Raw genomic sequence first — 26,615 nt, 5'->3', positions numbered from 1 at the left:
CGGAGGTCCCGGGAACGAATCCCGGCCAGGGCGTGATGAGAAAAGAACTTTTTCTGATTGGCCTGGGTTTCGGATGTTCATCTATATAAATATTTATTATAAAATATAGTATCGTTGAGTTAGTATCTCGTAACACAAGTCTCGAACTTCGAGGCTAACTCAATCTGTGTAATTTATCCCGTATATATTTATTCATTATTATTTATTTAATGTGCTTTTTGATTACCCTCTGCCGATCAGTTAAGGTTGGTCATCCGTATATGGCGTTTTCGCTATTTCTAGTTTCGTGTTGGTTAACTCTTATCACTTTAACATTATCTTTAACATTTTTGCTAAAGTTGCGTTCTCTCTAAGAAAATTCCATAGTTCTCTCCAGTCTAGGAGTGTCGAGTCAACATTATTTGTTACTCTTTTGGTGTTTGCTTTCATAACATACATACATGCATACATATGATCACACACACACAGTCTTTAAATGACTGACAGGCCACGTTCAGCTGTTTGGCTTAATGATAGAATTGAGATTCAAATAGTGACGGGTTGCTAGCCCATCGCCTAAAAGAAGAATCCCAAGTTTATAAGCCTATCCCTTAGTCGCCTTTAACGACATCCATTGGAACGAGATGGAGTGGTCCTATTCTTTTTTTTATTGGTGCCGGGAACCACACGGCACACTGTACTTGATTTTATTTATTTATTTAAAGGTTATGCACGTAAAAAGTACAACAGGTGGACCCTTTATTGACTCACCCGTATTCACAAGAGAAGTGTACAACTTGTCCGTTAGGCACCGGATCAGTCTCGTTCAGCTCCTTTTCCTCGCCGTGACCAATAGCTGGTGTCCCCAGCACCTGGCTGGCAGTCATGGGGTGCCCGGCGTCAGCAGCCATGGTGTAGATGCCGTACTCAGTTGATGGCACGTGGCACGGTACTGTAAGATAAGGGAAATTCTTTCATCAGCTCCATCGGATAAGATAGTGAAGGAATAAAAATAAAAGAAATTTAAGGGAATTGTTTTCTTCTGCTCCTTTTAGGATTAGATAGTGAAGAGCAAACATTTAAGTAAGTTAGATACTTATTTTAGTCTTTGTTATGGATTTTTGATTAAAAAATATTATACATACATATGGTCACGTCTATATCCCTTGCGGGGTAGACAGAGCCAACAGTCTTGAAAAGACTGAATGGCCACGTTCAGCTATTTGGCTATTAAAAAATATTATACAGATGAAATAAAGTGATTACTAAATAAATAAATATCACAACAACATAAAAAAAATCCAAATAAATATACATTTGTATTTGAAGTAAATGGCAATTAAGCCAAACAGCTGAACGTGACCTTTCAGTCTTTTGAAGACTGTTGGCTCTGTCTACCACGCAAGGGATATAGACGTGATTATATGTTATATTATAAAGTGACAGTTGCTAGCCCGTCTATAAACTTATCCCTTAGTCACCTTTTACGACATCCATGGGAAAAAGATGTCATGGTTCTATAAGAAGAATCCCAAGTTTATAAACTTATCCCTTAGTCACCTTTTACGACATCCATGGGAAAAAGATGTCATGGTTCTATAAGAAGAATCCCAAGTTTATAAACTTATCCCTTAGTCACCTTTTACGACATCCATGGGAAAAAGATGTCATGGTTCTATAAGAAGAATCCCAAGTTTATAAACTTATCCCTCAGTCCTTTAACGACATCCATGGGACAGAGATGGTGTAATCCTGTTCTTTCTTTCTATCAGTGCCGGGAACCACACGGCACTCTGTGTCCAGACACTCACATATCTCGCATTTCGGCTTCTCCGGTTTCCACCTGCCTCGCACACATTTCGCTGTCGCATTCGCCTCTAAATTTAATCCATAGCCTTTTCCGCACGCCACTCGTACTATTGTACCTGAAACCAATGGCATTGTAACATATTGTACAAGGATGAAAATGCTGCAGTGTAGTTTGTTCCGCCGCTCCTTCTACACATGCGTATTTGAAGCAGTAGTAGTTATAATTAGATTTAAGTTATGTGACATCAATAAGTGATACCTTGTATCCAATTTTGAAAATAAATCTATTCTATTCTATTCTAGTGAAGAGTTTGTTTGAACGCGCTAATCTCAGGAACTACTCTGATTTGAATTGATAAATTATTTATGTGTTAAATAGACCATTTATCGAGGAATGCTTCAGGCTATATAACATCACGCTGCAACTATAAGGAGCGAAGAAATAATGGAAAATGTGAAAAAAAACGGGGAAAATTATTCATCCTTGACGGCTTCAATGATGCCCGAAATAACTATTCCACGCGGACGAAGTCTGACAGCTAGTCAATCAATCAATCAATTTATTTGTTAAACACAGGTACAAAGATACAGTTGTTGAATAATAATACGAGTAGTTTGCTATGTCTTGCTGTTTAAACATACATACATACATATGGTCACGTCTATATCCCTTGCGGGGTAGACAGAGCCAACAGTCTTGAAAAGACTGAATGGCCACGTTCAGCTATTTGGCTTAATGATAGAACCGAGATTCAAACAGTGACAGGTTGCTAGCCCATCGCCTAAAAGAGGAATCCTAAGTTTATAAGCCTATCCCTTAGTCGCCTTTTACGACATCCATGGGAAAGAGATGGAGTGGTCCTATTCTTTTTTGTAATAGTGCCGGGAACCACACGGCACTTTAAAGCTGCTGTTTAAAGCATACAAATATTAAAGGTGTAATGTATGTATGTATGTATGTTATTTCAAACTTACCAGAACTAAATGTGTTATTGGGGTCCCTTCCATACTTAACAATTTCTATGTTAACATATGGCTCGCTCTCTATAGGATCGCAAGGGCTTTTTGGACGTCCCTTCTTCCCTTTCTCCGTTTGGTTACCCCCATTTGGGCCCTCGATAACGTCTTTGTTATCTGCTGATTGGCCTTCTTCGCTGGACGGTTCTTGTTGGAGCTGTTGGTTCCGTCTACCGCCACCTTTGCCTTCTCGACCTCTATAAATGAAATGTAAATCTTCTTTGACTTCAATTTGACTTCTTACCGATATACTATTAAATGTTTGCTTCGTCTTATTTTAAACTTTTGTGTTGCATTTATAAATAATACAGGTATTAATCGCGCGCGTAACGTAGGTACCTATAATTTATCTCGGACGTTTCGATTCATTTTACTATGATACGTGGTCATGGAGCAATTGGTTACATATATACATACAATCACGTCTATATCCCTTGCGGGGTAGACAGAGCCAACAGTATTAAAAGACTGAAAGGCCACGTTCAGCTATTTGGCTGAATGATTGAATTGAGATTCATATAGACATCAGTGACAGAGGTTGCTAGCGTGTCGCCTAAATCGTTTATAAGCCTGGGATATATCCCTTAGTCGCTTTTTACGACATCCACGAGGAAAGAGATGGAGTGGTCTTATTTTTTTTTTCGATTGGTAACATGCACGTTTAATACCTGTATTATATTTTAATTAGTACTCTGATTTCAGAAATTTCTTTAAAAAATATTTGTAGAAGCAGTTGTGGCTACATGTTTAAAGATATTTTTTGTAAGTATTTAAATAACTGTGATTTGTTATACTTACGTTTTGGGCACCGTGACTGTTGTTTGATTAAGCCTATCTGTTTTTCTACTAGTCCTCTTATCACGTTTATCCAAAATGTTATCAACTTCTGTGGAATTTGTATTCGTATATTGCAAAGGTATTACAGCCATTTCGCGACTGTAATTATCGGTCTCGTTCTCCGATCGAGTTTCTAAAGGAATCACTTTCAAATGATTAGTACTAATATCATTAATTAATTCTTGCTCTTTAAATGTTGGTGGTAAAGTATATAATCCTGTGTCATCGTCCTCCTCATTTATATCCCTTTTTCTTCTGACCTTGGTTGAAGATTCAACAGTTTTAGTGGTTACCTCTACTGCACTTTCTGCGTCTAATTCTATATCCAATTCCTTCTTAATCTCTTCACTAGTTTTAGAACTAAGATACCTCTTTCTTCTCTTATCGAAATATCTCTCAAAATAGTCATGCTTCAATTCATCTATACTATGAGGATTTCTCGGATCTACAGCATCATGATCTGCAAACGTTCCACCTCTTAAAACTGTCATGTGGGATAAATCCTCATCCTCCTCTGAATCTGAATAAGTTGCTATGTCATCACGATGTATTAAATCATCATCTTCTGGCTCGTAAACTGGTTGGTAAGAATACATTCTATGCCCAATAGGTTCTCCATGAACATTGTAAACTGTATAAACAGCGGTAGGTAAATGTTCTTCATCAGAATTTGTGAATTCATCAGGATTGTCTTCCTCGACATCAGTATCGAATTTCTTCATCAATTTGTAATTAGCGTGCCTGAGAGTAGGTTTCTGTGTATGGTGATTATATTTATCGTATATTTGATCTAGATATTGTCGTGTGGGATCGGCTTGTCTTCGCAAACTATTGTAATATTGTCTGAGGTAAGCTGATCTTCTGTGACGTGATTCGGGGTCTGTGATTGATCGCCGTCTCCTGCTCCATCGTATCCGGGGGTGTTGGTAAAGAGTGCATCTGGAAAATGAGGAATACAAAATTGCATTCATTTCCTCCATGCAAAAATTCTGGTGGTTAAGCATCGATCTCAAGAAAGCCTAACTTCCCGATGTATAAAACCCAGGACAGATTAACCTGGAGTAACCCAGAGTCCCCAAATAATGGGATATTGGTTGGACAAAAGAAGAAGAAAGAAGAAAATGAAAAAACACTGAAGATCATGTTCAAAGATAATGTGATCATGTGTAGATATACAAGGAGAGTGTGGAGGGAAAGGTCGGGGTGGGAAGACCTAGACGAACATGTATGTATCATGTTCAAAAATGGAAATAAGAAATAGAGCAATCCTGCTGGTTTGTTTTGTTACAATACATATCCTATCTATACAAGTATTGGTTTTTTACTAAGAATTATAGGTACGTACTTCGGCAGCTCTCTAGGGCTCCAATGCCCCCCAACACACGTAGCCCCGGGCGGACCCTCGGACAGCACATAGCCTTTCTCACATTCATACATTATCTGTTTATTATTCACCACCTGAAAATTTATTTGATATTATTACTTAGATGCTCCGTTAAATAAAATAACCCTTACGGTTGACAGAAGAAATTCCAATAGGGATAAGTCCGCCATTGCACATATTCTTCTGAGACCAATGACTCATGTAAAACTTCGTTTAAAACCCTGACTCACCCAATCCAGGATCCACGGTCAAAGGCATACCCCGGGCTCCTATCCAGAGTGGTGAGAATGCAACCGGGACTAAAGCCAGGAGGAAGATTTTACCAATGACTGTTTTTTAATTATAAACTATGTATTCTATGATGTGATGAAAGGAAGTGAATTTAACTAATGGTTCAGTTACCTTCTTGACGTAAGGCCGGTAATCGTAAAGGCCCATATTTCCAACGAGCAGAACCTTTCCGTTTTCAATGTATCCAGGGAATGGACAGAACACTGTAAGGTCAACACAAATATTAAATGTAAATTGGCTGAATAATACAGATACATACATATGTTCACGTCTATATCCCTTGCGGGGTAGACAGAGCCAACAGTCTTGAAAGGACTGAATGGCCACGTTCAGCTATTTGGCTGAATACCTAATAGTTTGCAGAAAAGTAGAATAAGACTAATATAAGTATAATAATAATGCCGTGTGGTTCCCGGCACCATAAGAAATAAAGAATAGGACCACTCCCATGTCTTTCCCACGGATGTCGTAAAAGGTGACTAAGGGATAGGCTAATAAACTATTTTACTTACTACTATTTTACTGTCACTATTTGAATCTCATTTCCATCATTAAGCCAAACAGCATTTTGCATTGGTGCCGGGAACCACACGGCACTATTACTATTAAAAAACTAATACCTTCTTCGCATTTGGGCGCCTCCCCGCTCCAGTTCCCGAAGGAGCAGACGACGATGGGGTTCCCCTTCAGCTCGTAGCCGTCTTTGCAGCGGAACCTGGCCTTCATCCCGTGCTCCGTCTTCGGAGCTATCACCATGCCATTCCGAGGGTTCTTTGGTAATTTTTTACACCTGTGAATAAATGAGTGAATAAATACATACATACATAAAAATCACGCCTCTTTCCCGGAGGAGTAGGCAGAGACTTCGCTTCATCCACATTCATAACTCTCTTTATGCAAGCTCAGCAAGCATGAATGAATAAATAAAAAAATAATAAATATATATTCGAAACTTGTGTTACGAGATACTAACTCAACGATACTATATTTTATAATAAATACTTAGTTAGTGACAGGTTGCTAGCCCATCGCCTAAAAGAAGAATCCCAAGTTTATAAGCCTACCCCTTTGTCGGCTTTTACGACATCCATGGGAAAGAGATGGAGTGGTTCTATTCTTTTTTGTATTGGTGCCGGGAACCACACGGCACCTATCACTATTTGAATCTCAATCCTATCTTAAAGCCAAATAGCTGAACGTGGCCTATCAGTCTTTACAAGGCTGTAGGCTCTGTCTACCCCGCAAGGGATATAGACGTGATTATATGTATGTATGTATACTTAGATAGATAAACATCCAAGACCCAGACCAATCAGAGGAAATTTCGTTCGAATGAATGAAAGATTTTTTTGAAATAACTCAACGTACACAAGATTCTCAAATACATAACATTAAATAAATAAAATAGAACTTAACTCTTAGCAGATGTGTGCTGCAGTTATTCAAAAAGGTCATAAATTGGCCTATCAAGATAGGCGGCCTCTGTAGCGGAGCGGTAGTGCGCTTGTCTGTGACATCGGAGGTCCCGGGTTCGAATCCCGGCCAGGGCATGATGAGAAAATAACTTTTTCTGATTGGTCTGTATTTTGGATGTATATCTTTTGAATTGGAGGTTGTATACATATATAAGTATTTATTATAAAATATAGTATCGTTGAGTTAGTATCTCGTAACACAAGTCTCGAACTTACTTCGAGGTTAACCCAATCTGTGTAATTAGTCTCGTATATATTTATTTATTATTTATTTATAAGCTCAGCGGATTTCTTTGCTCGAGATAAGCAAAGAACTGGTTTTCAGCTATAAACCCGGTTGACCAACTCGGTATTTCCACGCAACTACTAAGTAACTACTCTACTAAGTAAATGTAAGTTGTTCATAATTTTCTTTGTAGATAGAAAGCTTTTGGCTTAAAGGCATACTCAGGGTTTCTCTCCCGGAGAAGCGAGGATGCAACCGGGACTAAAGCCAGGAGGAAGAAGATCGAAAGGTAATTTCCAACTCGACCAAGTACCAATGACTCTTTTCAAAGTACATTAGTTTGAATACTAACCGATGCTCTTACCGGTGAAGGATTACATCGTGAGGAACATACATATCATCATGTCTATCGCTTGCGAGGTAGACAGAGCCAACAGTCTTGAAAGGCCACGTTCAGCTGTTTGGCTTAATGATCGAATTGAGATTCAAATAGTGACAGGTTGCTAGCCCATCGCCTAAAAGGAGAATCCCAAGATTATAAGCCAATCCCTTAGTCGCTTTTTATGACATCCGTGGGAAAGAGATGGAGTAGTCCTATTCTCTTTTCTATTATTACAATTCATGAGGAAACCTGCACATTTCGGCAACTGGATGTGTAACCATGGATCCAATACGGGTTAGGATTTTGTGCTTAACCCACCGGAATAAAGTAGGGTTCAAATAATTTTACCTCGCAGGTTGACAACGCGGTATCTGAGTCCAGGTTCCATTGTTACACGTCACGGCTGCGTTGTTCGATGGAAACTCGTAATCTTTTTCGCAGTCCACATATATTATTTCACCTGAAATCAATAATTTAGGTATTTCAATTATTTTATTTTTTTATTTTAAACACTTTTTTTTTGTATGAGATCTTTGAGTTTTTCTTTTTTATTTATAGACATTCTGCGCCAATTCTGCGATGAAAAGGGAGTCATTGAAAAAAGGATAAAAGGTAAAATAATAACTAATAACGTCTGCTTGCCAAAATTAAAAAAAAAATCTCATATCAATAAATTAATGTGAACAATGTATTCTCTCGTCCACATTTAATTACAAGTTTGGATATTTGTGAAGCTGACGTTGTTGAAGAAAATGCGGCAGTGCAGTTTGTTACCGCGTCTTCTGCACGACGCCTTGGAAACGGCAGTAAACTTAGTTTTAAGTAATTTATTTGACGTCAACCAAAGTTGTGAAACCAAAAGATTGGACAATTATTAAGCGATATGGTAGTATACTATAATAATGAATAAACATTTTGAATTTGAATTAAATAAGTAATCTACATTCGTGTCGTGCCGTGTGGTTCCCGGCACCAATACAAAAAAGAATAGGACCACTCCATCTCTTTCCCGTGGATGTCGCAAGAGGCCACTAAGGGATATGCTTACAAACTTGGGATTCTTTTTACGGCGATGGGCTAGCAACCTGTCACTGTTTGAATCTCAATTCTATCATTAAGCCAAACAGCTGAACGTGGCCATTCAGTCTTTTCAAGACTGTTGGCTCTGTCTACCCCGCAAGGGATATAGACGTGACCATATGTATGTATGTATCTACATTCGTAAGAGTCCATATTATTAGAAACTTACCGTGTTGCACCATTGATGAGCTGCCGACGATCTGAGTGTTCCCTTCGTTGGTGTCATTCTCACCAGTCTTGTTCTCCACCAAGACCACGCGGCCTTGAGAAACGTGAGGTACCACGCATGGAGCTGAAAATGTATTCAAATTTAAGGTCGATCACACTTATAAGATTTTCTTAAAAGGAGGTTTAATGTTAGGCAGTTGTAAAAACTTTGTCAAATCGTATTGTATCCGCCATAAGTCACAAAAAAAAAATACGCGACGCTATCAATAAAAAAATAGGAAAAAGTCTAAATCGCGCAATAAAAGATTTTACGGATTGGAACATATATACAACCTCCGACACAACATAGTCGGAGCCGCGGTACCCCAGGCATTACGTCTAGCCTGGCAGAAGATCTTCTCTTTGGTGGCGGTCGAGCTGAGCATTATATTATAAAGATTGTTTGTTTGAACGCGCCAATCTCAGGAACTAATGGTTCGAATTTAAAAAATATTTTTTTGTTGAATAGAACCTTTATCGCGAAAGGCTTTTTATCATCACGCTGCAACTATTAGCTTTGCTGTTAATAGTTGCAGCGTGAAATAAAGAAAAAAAAAAAATGGGGAAACTTATTCCTCCTTGAGGGCTTCAATGCTGCCCAAAATAACTATACCACGCGGGCGAAGTCGCGGGCACAGCTAGTGAATATATAAGTCTGTAATTTACTAACCCAAACACTGGGGTAATGGATGACTCCAAGTCCCGTCACTCTGGCAGATAGCAGATCCATTTCCTTCCATCTTCATGCCGTCTTGACATCGGAAAATGATAGAAGCACCCAAGCCGGTGCCTGATGATATGTTTTCCAGCCATCCGTTCCACAACTGACCTGGGTGACCGCAATTGATTTCTGGAAGGTTCGATATGAAAACATGATGAGGTATTTATTTATTTAAACTTCATTGGTAAAGGGTCAGGTCAAAAGTACCCGAAACCGCCGAGCTTGCATGAAGAGAGTTATGAATGTTGATGAAGCGAAGGAAGTATGCAGAGATCGTGGCAAGTGGAAAGAGATAGTCTCTGCCTACCCCTCCGGGAAAGGGGCGTGATTTTATGTTATGTTTTTAACTTCATTGCACAAAATACAAATGTATAGCACAATTGGCGAACTTAATGCTGGAAGCATTATCTACGAGTCAACCATTGGGTCTGATGTGTTGAGATTTGAGATTGATGGTATAATGTGTTGAGACGGAAAATAATAATATGTTACACACTAATGTGCCAAATATTGCATTATGAAACTTATTGATAATCAAGTGACACCCCAGAATACAGAGCGGAAGAAAAAGACTAACATTTTATCTTATCAGGACCCAAGGAATCATAAAAGAAACAAGTTGTTACAACAACTTAGTTGTTAGTTTAGTGCTTAAAACAAATGTAACAACTGTAATATTCAATACTCATTCATTGCATAATTAATCATTCATTCATTCAACAACAACATGATAATGCAAAACTTATTGAAGGTCACCAATTCTTACCTTTACACAACGGCTGGGTTCCCGACCACTTCTTGTCAGCTCCACATCGCCTCGTCGCGTCTCCAACCAATCGGTAGCCATACTTGCATTCATAAGACACCACGGAGTTGTAGGCGCATGAGGTGTACACTGCTTTCCCGTGTCTAGGAGCTTCAGGGGGCGGGCACTGCACCTGTGTGACCACTAGATGGCGACACAAGTCGCTTTAAGTCACTCCAAGATTAGATAACAGATGGCGGTTTGAATAATTCAGCAATTTTAGGTTATGGGCCGTTTTGGGATTATGGAATAATTGGATTGTCATTGTTAGAAGCTTTTTTTAAATTATTTCATTGAAGGTTCATGCAGAATAGTAACACAGCATGCACGGAATGAAACAAACAATTTAATTTTTACCTTTATTTCGCTACAGCATTTAAGATACAATTAAGAAATTCTTAACAATAAATTTAAGCACGTTCAACAATGGAATTAAATGCTTCTCTACGTAAACAATAGCAATCTACATTATTTAGCGACGTCGACTATAGGCAGTTACGGTATTTATGACATAATTCATAATGATCTTAGAAAAACGACTTCTTATAAGAGTCAAGTTGAAAGTTGTATAGAATTTGAAAGGAACAACATTCTATTAAACAACATTTATATTAAGACACACTACTTTATGCACTGAATCGTTTCAAACTGTCCCCCAATTCGCCTCCTTCTGAGCGGCAGGAAAGGAGAAAAAAGAGATTTTTAATTTTCATTAACAAACATTAACTTTAATGGACATTCCCACTTGATAACGAAACAAAGACGAATTTGAATATCACGATGATATTGCAAATTCAGCCAAAATTACTGATAATACAAAAAAATTAAAAGCTATTAATGATAAAAACAAATCAGTGTATCATACTAAAGATATATCAATCGATTCAAAAGTGATAATTAATGTAATCGAAGTGGGAGATCCATTCTATTGCGTCATGACAATGATATTGCTCAAAATGGCAGCCATGATAACAGCCTCAGAGAAAAGCATCATGCCACTATTGGTGAACACCCGGAGACAGTTCGAAGTTCCACAATAATTGGAAAACCATGCAACATTCCAAACGACACCGACCGGCAACTACATTGTCACGAAGCAATGACAAAAAAATATCGCGAGATTTCACAAAAGGTTGGTGTTGTTAGCGATGAGTCTGTGGAATTTATAATAAGAGAAGTGATTTATAGAATTACGCTTTTAAAACTACATAAGATAAATTTAACGATAGATATAAGCATTATCTTTACAGTATTAATGGTTATGTAGAAAGTAAAGTATTAATCTAAAGTTAAATGAATATTATAAGTCCTTATGCACTCGTTTATAACTAAGCAGATCAAAGATACAGAGACTGTATTTGGTAGATCTATGGTCCTTGAAATATTGACAATTCCAAACTTTGAATAGCTATATATTTCCAACTTGAATCTTTCACGGAGCAAGCAAAAGATGGAACTGTCTTTCGTAATCAATTCATTCGAAAAATATTTTTTTTTAATGTAATACGTATCTACATATCAATGGTTTCACAGACTCATCGCTCACCCAAAAAAATTTTACCCAAAATCGATACTCACGGACACAAGTTGGGAGCTCCTTTGGGGCCCACGCCCCGTCGGCTTGGCAGTACCGCTCAGCCTTGCCCACCAGTTCGAACCCCTGACCACATTGGACCACGGCTCTGCAGCCGAAGGTGTGACAGTCAGCGGTCACCCACCCGTGGGGGACGTCACCGGGTTCCCCACATGAGCGGGCTGGGGAATTACATACATACATACATATGGTCACGTCTGTTATGTCTACCCCGCAAGGGATATAGACGTGACTATATGTATGTATGTATATAGTCACGTCTATATCCCTTGCGGGGTAGACAGAGCCAACAGTCTTGATAAGACTGATTGTCCACGTTCAGCTATTTGACTTAATGATAGAATTGAGATTCAAATAGTGGCAGGTTGCTAGCCAATCGCCCAAAAAAAGAATCCCATGTTTGTAAGCCTATCCCTTAATCTCCTTTTACGACAACCATGGTAAAGAGATGGAGCGGTCCTATTCTTTTTTGTATTAGTCCCGGGAACATTACGGCACAATCGATTGACAATGACTTTATTAAGAAGTCCGCCATTGCAAGTGATTTGTTTCTTTTATTACTATGTATGCGTACTTACCTACTATATTCATGTTACTGTGTAAATTTCTATGCAATAAACATATTGAGAGTTATGAATGTGGATGAAGCAAAGGAAGTATGCAGAGATCGTGGCAAGTGGAAAGAGGTAGTCTCTGCCTACCCCTCCGGGAAAGAGGCGGGATTTTATGTATATGTATGAAAAAAATTCAAAATTCAAAAATTTTTATTCAATATTGTAGGATACTTCGTATCGCTTAATAATTGTCATAACGTATGGTTTAACAACATTGGTTGACGTCAAATAAATTACTTAAAAACTAAGTTTACTACCGCTTCCGAGGCGTCAGTGCAGAAGAAGCGGTAACAAACTGCACTGCAGCATTTTCTTCTGTAAAGTTAAAGTTATGTATGAAGTTATGTATGTATGTATAAACATATAACAAACAAACAAACTTCACTACTTACGTTCGCAGCTGATATCGGGTCCGTACCACGACGCCTGATTGTCTATGGCCAAACACTTCGCTCTCGGAAACCCATTTGTCACATAACCAGTGTGACAGTTGTACTGTACAGTCGCGTCCAGGTCAAACGTGTTCTGCTCAGGCAGGGCCGAGTGGCGGGCGTGTTCTATTGTGGGTGGTTGGAGGCAGTAGACTGAAAGAAGGGAGTGATGAAAAATATGGATAAGAAAATTGTTGGCTGAAAACTGAACTTACATACATATGGAAGAGAGGGGTGAAACGGTGAGGGAAATTGCTGGCTGAAAAGTGAACTTACATACATATGGTCACGTCTATATCCCTTGTGGGGTAGACGGAGCCAACAGCCGTGAAAAGACTGATAGGTCACGCTCAGCTATTTGGCTTGTTGATAGAATTGAGATTCAAATAGAGACAGGTTGCTAACCCATCGCCTTAAAAAAGGATCTCAAGTTTGTAAGTCTATCCCTTAGTCGCCTTTTACGACATCCATGGGAAAGAGATGGAGTGGTCCTATTCTTTTTTTGTATTGGTGCCGGGAACCACACGAAAATATTTTTATTTGATTTATTTTCTTGGTTTTGCTTAGTTCGCTTCGTTTGTTTTATTTCATTTCATTTATTTATTCAATAAAAAAGATAAACTGTATAAACTAAATGTTGTATAACTTACTGTTCTGTTTGCAAGCAGGCGGTTGTCCCGCCCATTTACCGTCAGCTTGGCAGCTCCTGCTCTGAAGACCTACCACGTGGTACCCGTGGGGGCAGGAGTACGCGGCTCTGTTGGTGGGTATAACAATGATCATGTAAGCCAGGGTTTCTCAAAGGGGGGTCTGCGAACTAAAAGGTTCGCCATTCGACGGCAGGGGGTTGGTGACATGATTTACGTATTGATAGGTTTTTAAGACTGTTGGCTCTGTCTACCCCGCAAGGGATATGGACGTGACCATATGTATGTATAGGTTTGCGCGACTGACTGAATTCGTCGCTCGCTCTCGCATTTGCGACAAGAAATATCCGCCATTGCTAGTGATTCGTTTATTTTATAACTTTGTACTATTTTCTTGTTACTGTGTAAATTTTTATGCAATAAAGATATTACAAACAAACAAATATGCACACTCATCACATTAATATTTTGGTACTGTATGTGTTAAACTTTTCTTTAATTATGAAATTGGCATGTATCTTTAGTTAAGTTATTTATGCACACGCTATACCGCTCCAAAATTCATCTCTCATCTCATGGGTCTACTGGAAGAGATTTCTTTTTAAATAAGTAGCACCTTTGTACTAGAATTACTGTATTAAATGCTCCTGTACATAATTTTGTGTACATAAATAAATAAAAATTTATTTTTTTCTTTAGTCATTATTTAGTAAGGGGTTCACCGTCGCTTGGAAATTTTAACATGGGTTCGTGGAGCCGAAAGTTTGAGAAACCCTGATGTAAGCTGATGAGTTAAATGTAGGACAATATAACTAAGGCAGTTTTAAGCAGACAAGCGTAATACGCTTGTCTGCTGTCTGCTGTGCGTCAGAGGCCGTCAAAATGGAATTATTTTTAAGATATAGTAAGTAAGTTTAATTATAGAGTAAATTCAGCCGTAATAAGGAGGAAACGAAAAAATAGAAAGGTATACCATACCTTTCTATTTTTTCGTTTCCTCCCACCCTAAGATTCACTGGAAAAGCTTTAGCGATAAGTCCACCTTTGTACCTCATAATCTGTGTTATATTTTTCAATTTTTTTTATTACATAGAAACATACATAAATATGGTCACGTCTATATCCCTTGCGGGGTAGACAGAGCCAACAGTCTTGAAAGGACTGAATGGCCACGTTCAGCTATTTGGCTTAACGATAGAATTGAGATTCAACTAGTGACCGGTTGTAAGCCCATCGCCTAAAAAGAATCCCAAGTTTGTAAGTCTATCCCTTAGTCGCCCTTTACGACATCCATGGGAAAGAGATGGAGTGGTCCTGTTCTTTTTTGTATTGGTGCCGGGAACAAATCATATAATAAATTTTTTATTATGGTGCAATAAAGAATTTATCTATTTACCTATCTATAAGAAGGATGCTTACTTGTCACCGAAGAGCCGGCCAGTCAGCTGGACCTCCCCTATTTCCGGTTGCTCCAACTCCGGACATTCTCGATCTGTAACAGTTTAAATTAATTTTGAATTTTAAGACTGATTATGGAAGCCAAAGGAGGAGAGTGCGAATTGGATGTTTGAAAATGATTAATAAATAAATACATATATGTATGCGGGACAAATTACACAGATTGAGTTAGCCTCGAAGTAAGTTCGAAACTTGTGTTACGAGATACTAACGCAACGATACTATATTTTATACTAAATACTTATATAGATAAACATCCAACACCCAAGCTAATCAGAACAAGTTCTTTTCTCATCATGCCCTGGCCGGGATTCGAACCCGGGACCTCCGGTGTCACAGACAAGCGTACAACCGCTGCGCCACAGAGGCCGTCATGATTCAATAAATATACGTTATCCAGTGTCACGCGCCACGCCGTTTGTATCGCGCGAAAAGCTATCGCTGTCTCTCGTTTTGATATGACGTGAAAAGGGACAGCGATAGTTTTTCGCGCGATAAAAAATGAATCGCGCGTTCCTTGCTGCAAAGGGTTTCGGAGGTCAGACGGGAGTCATTTCGTGTAAAATTCTGACTTCGATCCACGATCATGGTCAAATGGTTCTCCCCGGGCTCCTCTCCAGAAAAGTGGGTTCGAAATCGGGACTAACGCCTTTAGGATTATATTTTGCGTTGTGTACCAACTTAGTATATTTCAATTCCGTTGAATGGGAGGTTGTTCTTAATTGACATACATATAATCACGTCCTTGCGGGGTAGTTACTGCCACCAGTGTTAAAAAGACTGACAGGCAACGTTCAGCTGTTTGGCTTAATGATGGAATTGTGATTCAAATAGTGATTGGCAGCTAGCCTAACGCCTAAAAGAAGAGCCTATTCCTTAGTCGCCTTTAACGACATATATTGGAAAGAGGTGGAGTGATCCTATTCTTTTTTTAGCTCTTAATTTAGCTTCAAAGATTTGTATGTAACATACATAAAAGTCAAGATAAATAAAGCCTTATAAAAAGAACTGACGAATTGTGAATCAGTCAATTTAAAAAACGGTCTATAACAATTTAGATCTATGTCCAATCAAACTTCACCCAACTGTTAAAGATTGAACGACAAAGCAATCAAATTAAAAAGAAACTTTCTCCTTTTTCCCTTTTACGAAAAAGTCGCCGAGGTATACGAATTTCGCGGAACAAAATTTAATTAAACTCAGACGATGAATGGAAATATAAATTTTGTCCCTTAAATGAGAATGGAGTTATTAATAATAAAGGAGTGGCGACCCTTAGTAGGGTGACAAGGCGACTTTAATATATGTATATTTTTTAAATGTGTATGAGATTTCTTTCCTTTAGGACTATTCCTATTCATTATTAGTAATTTCGTTCATAGTATCTAGTTACATACATACATACAACATTTATATCCCTTGGGGGGTAGACAGATCGAATAGTCTCAAAAAGCCTGATAGGTCACGTTCAGCTGTATTCCTCAATGATAGAATTGAGATTCAAATAGTGACAGGTCGCTAGCCCATCGCCTACAAGAAGAATACCAAGTTTATTAGCCTACTAGCTGTGCCCGCGACTTCTTCCGCGTGGAATAGTTATTATGGGCATCATTGAACCCCTTAAGAATGAATATATTTCCCCGTTTTTTTCATAATTTCCATTATTTCATTGCTCCTTATAGTTGTAGCGTGATGTTCTATAGCCTAAAGGCTTCCTCGATAAAGTAATTTCTGAAATTAGCGCGTTCAAACAAACAAACAAACCTTCCGCTTTATAATATTAGTATAGATGTTTAACCTTTTACGACATCCATGGGAAAGAGAGAGTTCTATTCTAAAACTATTGGCAACCTCCTCGAAATATACGAATAAATCCAGTCGCGTGGTCACCCTATCCCCAAGGGCCGCGCCCGAGTGACGAAACGGAATTTTATTTATTATTTTCTTTGCAATTTCGTCAGTATAATTAGAATCTTGGTCACAGCCGTCTCCCGGTCTTCTGTCCAGCGAGGCGTGAAAATCCTGGATTAATGATTTTGATCGTCATTGTACCATACGATTCCTAATTCTTATTATAAGGTGTAATGGTCGTTAAATCTATGCTAATATTATAAAGTTGAAGAGTTTGTATGTTTAAACGCGCTAACCTCAGGAACTACTGGTTCGAATTGAAAAATTGTATACTTTGGATTCTTCTTTTAGGCGACGGGCTAGCAACCTGTCACTTTATATGAATCTCAATTCTATCAGTTAGCCAAACAGCTGAATGTGGCCTATCAGTATTTTCAAGACTGTTGGCTCTGTCTTCCCCGCAAGGGATGTAGACGTGATTATATGTATTTATGTATTAAGCCGAACAGTTGAACGTGGCCTATGTCTTTTCGGGACTGTTGGCTCTGTCTACCCCGCAAGGGATATAGTTGTAATTATATTATATCTATGTAGGTATGAATGTTTCTGTAGATGCCGTTGAATTCTTCACTTTTCATAGATAGCGGGCCAACCTGCTTGCAAAAACTAATATAGGTACATATGATATTATTCATTTCCGAAGCTTTCACATGAAAAGCTCCGTGAATTCCCAGCCAAAGCCCATCAAAGCAAGGGGCACTCGACTGCCTTTAGAGGCTCACAACTATGTCAAGGTCTGGTTGGAGCTTATTCAGCCTGATATAAGGGTTAAGAGTTAATACAAATTCAAAATTCAAATTCAAAATTTTTATTCATTATTATAGGATATTATTATATCGCTTAATAATTGTCGTATGGTTTAACAACTTGGTTGACGTCAAATAAATTACTTAAAAACTAAGTTTACTGCCGCTTCCAAGGCGTCAGTGCAGAAGAAGCGGTAACAAATACATTTTGGTTGACCGGTAGATTAGGTAATGCTTCTAGCATTAAGTCCGCCAATTGCGCTATACATTTGTATTTTGTGCAATGTAGTTTAAACATACATATGTACATATAATCACGCCTATATCCCTTGCGGGGTAGACAGAGCCAACAGTCTTAAAAAGACTGACAGGACACGTTCAGCTGTTTGGCTTAATGATAGAATTGAGATTCAAATAGTGACAAGTTGCTAGCCTGTCGCCTAAAAGAAGAGTCCCAAGTTTATAAGCCTATCCCTTAGTCGCCTTTTACGATATCCTATTTTTATTTCTAATGGTGCCGGGAACCACACGGCACAATAAATAATATACAAGGGGAGTGTGGAGGGAAAGGTCGGAGTGGGAAGGCCTAGACGAACGTATCTTGATCAAATTAAGGACATCCTGGCAAAGGGTCAGGTCAAGAGTACCCGAAACGAAGCGAAGGAAGTATACAGAGATCGTGGCAAGTGGAAAGATGTAGTCTCTACCTACCCCTCCGGGGAAGAGGCGTGATTTTATGTATGTATGTTATACTGTTATGCTAGCTGTGGCCGCGACTTCGTCCGCATGGAATAGTTATTTTGGGCATCATTGAAGCCCTCAAGGATGAATAATTTTCCCCGTTTTATTCACCTTTTCTATTATTTCTTCGCTTCTAATAGTTGCAGCGTGATGTTATATAGCCTAAAGCCTTCCTCGATAAATGGTCTAAGAATAATTTTTCAATTCGAACCAGTAGTTCCTGAGATTAGCGCGTTCAAACAAACAAAGAAACTCTTCAGCTTTATAAAATTAGTATATATAACATTTTATTCTAAAATACGTTCCAAAAAGTCCTACATGAACGGAGTCTCAAACTAAAGCCTATCTCAATTCAATATGGGTCATCTGGCGATGTTAACCGACATATTTCCGGGTTCATATCCAATGGTACCCGAAATTTGCATGTCCGTGCTCAGAATGTCTGATTGAAATATCAGTTTCGTTATAATATTATGAAATAGGGTTGCCATTTTGAAGTTTTGTAAGATTCAGTTTCAGTACGTGCAGCATTGTAAACGGTAATTAAGGGAATGCCGTGTGGTTCCCGGCACCAATAGAGAAAATAATGGGACCACTCCATCTCTTTCCAATGGATGTCGTAAAAGGCGACTAAGGGGTAGGCTTATAAACCTGGGGTTCTTCTTTTAGGCGGTGGGCTAGCAACCTCTCACTATTTGAATCTCAATTCTATCTTAAAGCCAAATAGCTAACCGTGGCCTGTCAGTCTTTACAAGACTGTTGTTTCTGTCTTCCCCGCAAGGGATATAGACGTGATTATATGTTACTATACATCATACAAAAATGAAGCTTACATATGGGGTTCCGTTCGTTGTAATAATAAATCCGATCATTGTATCGTGAGATAAAAATAAAGGTACGTTACGTGCGCGTTTAATACCTGTATTATTTATAAATAGTATAATTAGCAACGCGAAAGTTTAAAATCACTTATAATAAGAAACTTTTTAATAAGTTTCTGGCCACGATCGTAATAATCCTTCCACCGGAAGTACGTATGGAGATCCGGTCACTGAAAATTCCCACAGGAATGTCAATCAATGTGCCGTGTGCTTCCCGGCACCAATACAAAAAAAAAGAATAGGACCACTCCATCTCTTTCCCATGGATGTCGTAAAAGGCGACTAAGGGATAGGCTTACAAACTTGGGATTCTTTTTAGGCGATGGGCTAGCAACCTGTCACCATTTGAATCTCAATTCTATCATTAAACCAAATAGTTGAACGTGGCCCTTCAGTCTTTTCAAGACTGTTGGCTCTGTCTACCCCGCAAGGGATATAGACGTGACCATATGTATGTATGTATGTAGGAATGTCAATATGTCGATTGTTACATTCAGAAAATCGTTAGCATCATAGAAATTTGTCTCCAATCTCCAAAACTTTATGGCGATTGCAAAATTCACGTTTCTAGTTAAAAGTTGGACCATAATAGTTGAAAAGTTTGTATCAAACCGGCTCTCCTTGTAAATGTGAAAACTTTTGAAGTTACTGCATACATACATATGGCCACGTCTATATCTCTTGCGGGGTAGACAGAGCCAACAGTCTTGAAAAGACTGAATGTCCACGTTCAGCTATTTGGCTTAATGATAGAATTGAGATTCAAATAGTGACAGGTTGCTAGCCCATCGCCATATAAAGAATCCCTAGTTTGTAAGCCTATCCCTTAGTCGCCTTCTACGACATCCATGGGAAAGAGATGGAGTGGTCCTATTCTTTTTTGTATATGTGCCGTAAACCACACGGCAATATTTAAATTCAGATGATAATTCCAAAAAGGCATAACATAACACAGGAATCATTGAAATATTAAGAACCTCGACATTTTATGAAGTGGAGTAAAAAAAAATTAGGGTAAAATAAAGAATTTGAGCTTTTAAAAGGCACATTCAGTGAATATAATTACAAACGTCCAAGTTAAGAAGTGGCATCAGAAAGTTCTGAACTTGAAGCTTTTAAAGAGAATGTCCGTAAAAGTTTGTGAAACAAAATCTTTGTGAACTTTTAAGCTTTCTTATAAGGTAATGTCTTGTTATTTATACGAAATTTTGCAGCTTTGGCCGCGTGAAAATATACATACAAATAGTCACGTCTATATCCCTTGCGGGGTAGACAGAGCCGACAGTCTTGAAAAGACTGACAGGCCACGTTCAGCTGTTTGATTTAATGATGGAATTGAGTTTCAAATAGCGACAGGTTGCTAGCCCATCGCCTTAAAGACGAATCCAAAGTTTATTAGCCTATCCCTTAGTCGGCTTTCACAACATACTTGAATAGCGATTGCTTAGCAATAAGTCCGCCTTTGCTCAACATATTCATAACGTATTAGAAATCTACTACGTATGTATTTTTTATGGACAATAAAGATAATTTGTATTGTATTGTACATCCATGGAGTGGTCCTATTCCGAAGTGCCGTTAACCACATGGCACTCTGAAATTTGATTTCACTCCCAAATTGATTCACAATACATTTCTTTTTAGGGATTGTTTCATTTATATTTATATGTATATGTATATGGGACAAATTACACAGACTGAGTTAGCCTCGAAGTAAGTTCGAAACTTGTGTTACGAGATACTAACTCAACGATACTATATTTTATAGTAAATACTTATATAGGTTGGTTCTGTCTACCCCGCAAGGGATATAGACGTGATTATATGTATATACTTATGTAGATAAACATCCAGGACCCAGGCCAATCAGAAAAAGTTCGTTTCTCATCGCGCCCTGGCCGGGATTCGAACCCGGGACCTCCGGTGACACAGACAAGCGTACTACCGCTGCGCCACAGAGGCCGTCATTTGATCATATTCATTTGTTGCAGCCCTACGGGTAGGGGTGGCAGTAAATCAAATAACATAAAACAGGTCAATGCTTCCAGCTCAGGTGAGGTAGGGTGTCTATGCGAAATTTTTATATGGGATACATACAATAATAAAATAATGTAATATGATTTTAATAATGGAAGTATGCACAGATCGTGGCAAGTGGAAAGAGGTAGTCTCTGCCTACCCCTCCGGGAAAGAGGCGTGATTTTATGTATATATATACATATATATATATATATGTATATATATATATATATACATACAAAAAATCACGTCTCTTTCCCGGAGGCGTGGACAGAGACTAGGTATCTTCATTTTTCCACTTGCCACGATATCTGCTCTGCATATTTCTTTCAAATTCAATATAATTATTTTATTTACGGGACATTTCGACATACACACATACATATAATTACATCTATACTGTAGACAGAGTCGAAAGTCCCGAAAAGACTTATAGGCCACGTTCAGCTGTTTAGCTTAATGATAGAATTCACCTTAATATAATTCAAATAGTGACAGGTTGCTAGTCCATCGCCCAAATGAAGAATTCCAAGTTTATAAGCCCATCCCTTAGTCGCCTTTTACGGCATCCACGAGAAAGAGATAGAGTGGTGCCGGCAACCACATGGCAGATACTAGTAATTAACTAATTTTATAACAGTTTTGTATACTTTGCATTCGCGTAAAAAAAATTCCGAATAGGTATTACGACGAATCTTTCCTTTTTTTTCTTAAATAAAATATAACATTTTTCCTTCAATCTTGGTCACCCTGTATAACAGTGGATCGGAATCATCCTGTGTACTATAACAGAAAATTGGACCCGTACATACATACATATAACACTGTTGAATTGAGAAAAACACCGTGAGCTGAGCCCGCTAAATTGATACAAAGCTCCTTGAAAATTGTCGACAAATGAGAAAAGCTATTTTAAGAAATAAATGTTGTATTCGTAACCTTTATTGCTTTTACTAGCGACCCGCCCCGGCTTCGAGCGCCATTTACAAACATACATACACATATATATCATGTAACGTCTATTTGTCGTGTGGTTCCCGGCACCAATACAAAAAAGAATAGGACCACTCCATCTCTTTCCCATTGATGTCGAAAAAAGTGACTAAGGGACCGGCTTACAAACTTAGGATCTTTTTTTAGGCGAAGGGCTAGCAACCTGTCACTATTTGAATCTCAATTCTATTTAAGCCAAATAGCTGAACGTGGCCATTCAGTCTTTTCAAGACTGTTGGCTCTGTCTACCCCGCAAGGGATATAGACGTGATTATATGTATGTATATAGTGCCGTGTGGTTCTCGGCACTTATAGAAAAAAATAGAATGCCCTGTTCTTCATTCTATCAGTTCTCCCACTGCCTCTGCCTTTTCTTCTTCAAGGGATGATATTTTTGAAATTCTATTTTCGTATGTATTTCAGAGATGTCATGAAAACGAATTGACATTTCGCTTGTGTTAGAAAAACCGTCCCCAAAGTCGTTAGAAATCTTTAAAGCGCGCTTTGGGAATACGATATTCAGGTTGTTTTAACCAGAAACAAAAATAGTGGTTTATGTGTATGGTGTTGTAGAAGCTGTATTATTTCTTTATTTAAACTCATATTACATACATATAATCTCGTCTATTCCCATTGCGGGGTAGACAGAGCCAACAATCTTGAAAATACTGATAGGCCACGTTCAGCTGTATGGCTTAATGATAGAATTGAGATTCTAACAGTAACAGGTTGCTAGCCCATCGCCTAAAAGAATAATCCCAAGTTTATAAGCCTATTCCTTAGTCGTCTATTACGACATCCACGTGAAAGAGACGGGAGTGGTCCTATTCTTTTTTCTATACATACATACATACATATGGTCACGTCTATATCCCTTGCGGGGTAGACAGAGCCAACAGTCTTGTAAAGACTGAATGGCCACGTTCAGCTATTTGGCTCAATGATAGAATCTCTCCCTTTTTTCTATTGGTGCCGTTAACCGCACGGCGTGGCATGGTGTTCCAACATGCGTTCCTTTATCTCATTACCCGACCCTTGTTAAAACATGCCGATACAAGTTAACTTTGCAAAGCGGCCCACAACTTGAGAGATGCCCTTTTCACATCCACAATTAGGTCTTAAATCTCTTAATTGGGGTAACCCGCATATTGTGTGTGTGTTGGCAACCTACTTGTACGCCATAGCAACGGAAAATAAGTCAGAATTGTTTTTTACTAGCTGTGCCCGCGACTTCGTCCGCGTGGAATAGTTATTTTGGGAATTATTGAAGCCCTCAAGGATGAATAATTTGCCCCGTTTTTTTTCACATTTTCCATTATTTCTTCGCTCCTAATAGTTGCAGCGTGATGTTATATAGCCTAAAGCTTTGCTTCCTGAAAAAAAAGAATTGCACCACTCCATCTCTTTCCCATGGATGTCGTAAAAGGCGACTAAGGGATAAGCTTATAAACTTGGGATTCTTCTTTTAGGCGATTGGCTAGCAACCAGTCACTATTTGAATCTCAATTCCATCATAAAGCCAAACAGCTAAACGTGGCCTGTCAGTCTTTTCAAGACTGTTGGCTCTGTCTACCCCGCAAGGGATATAGACGTGATTGTATGTATGTATGTATGTCGCTTAATTTAACCACTATAAAATCTTGTTACATAGATAGCTATGCCATATCCAGAAAGTTAACATTCACAATTAGAAACTTAATGTATTGATATAATTCGTTCTACAAACATTCATTCATGTTTTTTAATGTAGACAGTGTGCATTCGTCCACGATTTAGATTTAAGCGATCTATATTTGTATATTGAAGTCCGATGAAAATGCTGCAGTGTAGTTTGTTCCGCCGCTTCTTCTACACACGCATTTTGGAAGCGGTAGTAGTTATAATTAGATTTAAGTGATGTGACGTCAATAAGTGATACCTTGTATCCAATTTTGAAAATAAATACCTATGTATATTGTTTTCTATTCTATTCTACATACCTATATACATACGTATGGTCACGTCTATATCCCTTGCGGGGTAGACAGAGCCAACAGTCTTGAAAAGACTGAATGGCAACGTTCAGCTATTTGGCTTAATGATAGAATTGAGATTCAAATAGTGACAGGTTGCTAGCCCGTCGCCTAAAAAAGAATCCCAAGTTTGTAAGCGTATCCCTTAGTCGCCTTTTACGACATCCACGCTAAAGAGATGGATTCTATTCTAATGGTGCTCAAAAGAGTTAAGTATAACGAGAAGCACAGTTTTCGACTAACGTTGAAACAAAACAACCAACAAAACAAAGGCATTTGAACGGAACAGTTCGGTATTTACGACTTTCGAGATCCGGCAACACAGAGCAAAGCGAGGCTGGCGATCGCCGCTCTGTGCACGAACGGAGGTTGTATTGTGTTAAAATTTATTGTCTAAAGAATTTACGTGCATCCGTTTTGGATACAAACTTTCATGTGAAGGTATTATTGTGCCGTGTGGTACCCGCGAGTTTAGAATAGGACCACTAATTCCTGTGGATGTCGTAAAAGGCGATTAAGTGTTAGGCTAATACACTTGGGATTATTTTAGGCGATGGGCTAGCAATCTGTCACTATTTGAATTTCAATTGTATTTCAAATTATTAGTACATACATACATACATAAAATCACGCCTCTTTCCCGGAGGGGTAGGCAGAGTCTACCTCTTTCACTTGCCACGATCTCTGCATACTTCCTTCGCTTCATCCACATTCATAACTCTCTTCATACAAGCTCGGCGGTTTCGGGTACTTTTGACCTGACCCTTTAACAGGACCTGTACCGTACCAAATTATTAGTATTGTCACAAATAAATTAAATGCGCGTAAAGTAGCATTCCTCACCTCTCCTCTTTGGGGAGGACCTGACCTGAACTGCCACCATAAAGTTTAAGAGTTTAAAACACAAATATCAACTATACAACTTTTGTAAAAAGAGGGATCCGGTATCCTTGTTTTTTGAAGTCGGAAAACTTTCTAATTAGTTTAAAAAGACACTTTCCAGAAAACTGCATCGGAATCGGTTCGCAGAGAAACGGGAGATAATCGCGGACAATCATACGCACATACAGACAGACGTACATACAGGTAAAACTGAGAACCACCTTTTTCTGAAGGCGGTTGAAAGCCGTTAATAGCAACCGACCAAATAAAAAGACGAAGACCAAGACGGCCTCTGTGGCGCAGCGGTAGTACGCTCGTCTGCGACACCCGAGGTCCCAGGTTCGAATCCCGGCCAGGGCATGATGACAAAAGAACTTTTCCTTATAGGCCTGGGTCTTGGATGTTTATCTATATTATAGTATCTATTATAAAATATAGTATCGTTGAGTTAGTATCTCGTAACACAAGTCTCGAACTTACTTCGAGGCTAAAGCAATTTGTATAATTTGTATTAAAAAATCCACAAGCTGGCAATAACACGAAATCACATCCCTCTTTTTGTGTGTGGGGTAATAAACTCGGGAACTGTTGACCTTTGCCGGTTGTCCTGATTTATAGCGCAATAAGCGACTCTTTCCAACTCAAAGCTGCTTTATATTATGTTTTTGCAGTCTATTAGATGGTTATGTCCAAAAAATGTAAGTTATGTCTTTCCCATGGATGTTGTTGAAGGCGACTGAGGGATTTATCCGCTTAGAATATATATTTCCTTAAGGTTTTTAAACTTAACATTCTTCTTTCAGGCGATGGGCTGTCCTGTCACTATTTGAATCTCAATTCCATCATTAAGCCAAACAGCTGTACGTGGCCTATCAGTCTTTTCAAGACTATTGGCTCTGTCTACCCCGAAAGGGATATAGATGTGATATATGTTTGTATGGCTGAAAAGCCTGATAAAATTTTAAAAGCAGCCATTTTCTTTTGTTAAAAATATTTCAGTCTCATCAGAATGTTGACTATGTCTACACCGCAGAGGGCATAGATGTGGTTATATGTATATATGTAAACACTAGAAGCCGCGGGTAACAGCTAGTATATTCTCTTTAACGTCTCCCGCCTACACCATCTCTCAAGGGGTTTATTATAAAGCCCCACTTAGCTTAATCCAAAGCTCAAGATAACAGAAAGGGGCTTAAGTATTTTAAGTAAAAGCTCACTTGAAATATATATCTGTGAATTATAAGTTCATTGAGAATCGGAATCTATACTTAATATTATAAAGCTGTAGAATTTGTTGTTTGTTTGAACGCGCTAATCTCAGGGACTACTGGTTCGAATTGAGAATTATTTTTGCATTGAATAGACCATTTATCGAGGAAGGCTTTAGGCTATATGACATCACACTGCAACTATAAGGAGCAAAGAAATAATGGAATATGTGAAAAAAACGGGGAAAATTATTCGTCCTTGAGG

At 38.6% G+C, this 26,615-nt stretch overlaps 1 protein-coding gene across 1 annotated transcript in view; it reads right to left on the bottom strand.

The window, feature by feature from the left end:
• Positions 1-26,615, bottom strand: part of LOC106139408 (uncharacterized) — a gene marked incomplete at its 5' end in the record, with an annotated part of 58,608 nt that overhangs the window by 12,973 nt on the left and 19,020 nt on the right. The window contains 15 exons of the mRNA XM_060951347.1: positions 751-931; positions 1,791-1,904; positions 2,764-3,002; positions 3,604-4,581; positions 4,988-5,100; positions 5,429-5,520; positions 5,938-6,107; positions 7,749-7,860; positions 8,650-8,772; positions 9,358-9,537; positions 10,175-10,357; positions 11,792-11,968; positions 12,814-13,005; positions 13,503-13,609; positions 14,919-14,991. Coding sequence (XP_060807330.1) covers positions 751-931; positions 1,791-1,904; positions 2,764-3,002; positions 3,604-4,581; positions 4,988-5,100; positions 5,429-5,520; positions 5,938-6,107; positions 7,749-7,860; positions 8,650-8,772; positions 9,358-9,537; positions 10,175-10,357; positions 11,792-11,968; positions 12,814-13,005; positions 13,503-13,609; positions 14,919-14,991 — 3,034 coding nt within the window. The remainder of the gene's footprint in view (positions 1-750; positions 932-1,790; positions 1,905-2,763; positions 3,003-3,603; positions 4,582-4,987; positions 5,101-5,428; positions 5,521-5,937; positions 6,108-7,748; positions 7,861-8,649; positions 8,773-9,357; positions 9,538-10,174; positions 10,358-11,791; positions 11,969-12,813; positions 13,006-13,502; positions 13,610-14,918; positions 14,992-26,615) is intronic.

Source organism: Amyelois transitella, chromosome 24 (genome assembly GCF_032362555.1).
Source record: "Amyelois transitella isolate CPQ chromosome 24, ilAmyTran1.1, whole genome shotgun sequence".
NCBI lineage: Eukaryota > Metazoa > Arthropoda > Insecta > Lepidoptera > Pyralidae > Amyelois > Amyelois transitella.
This window is presented reverse-complemented; position numbering and strand designations above follow the sequence as displayed.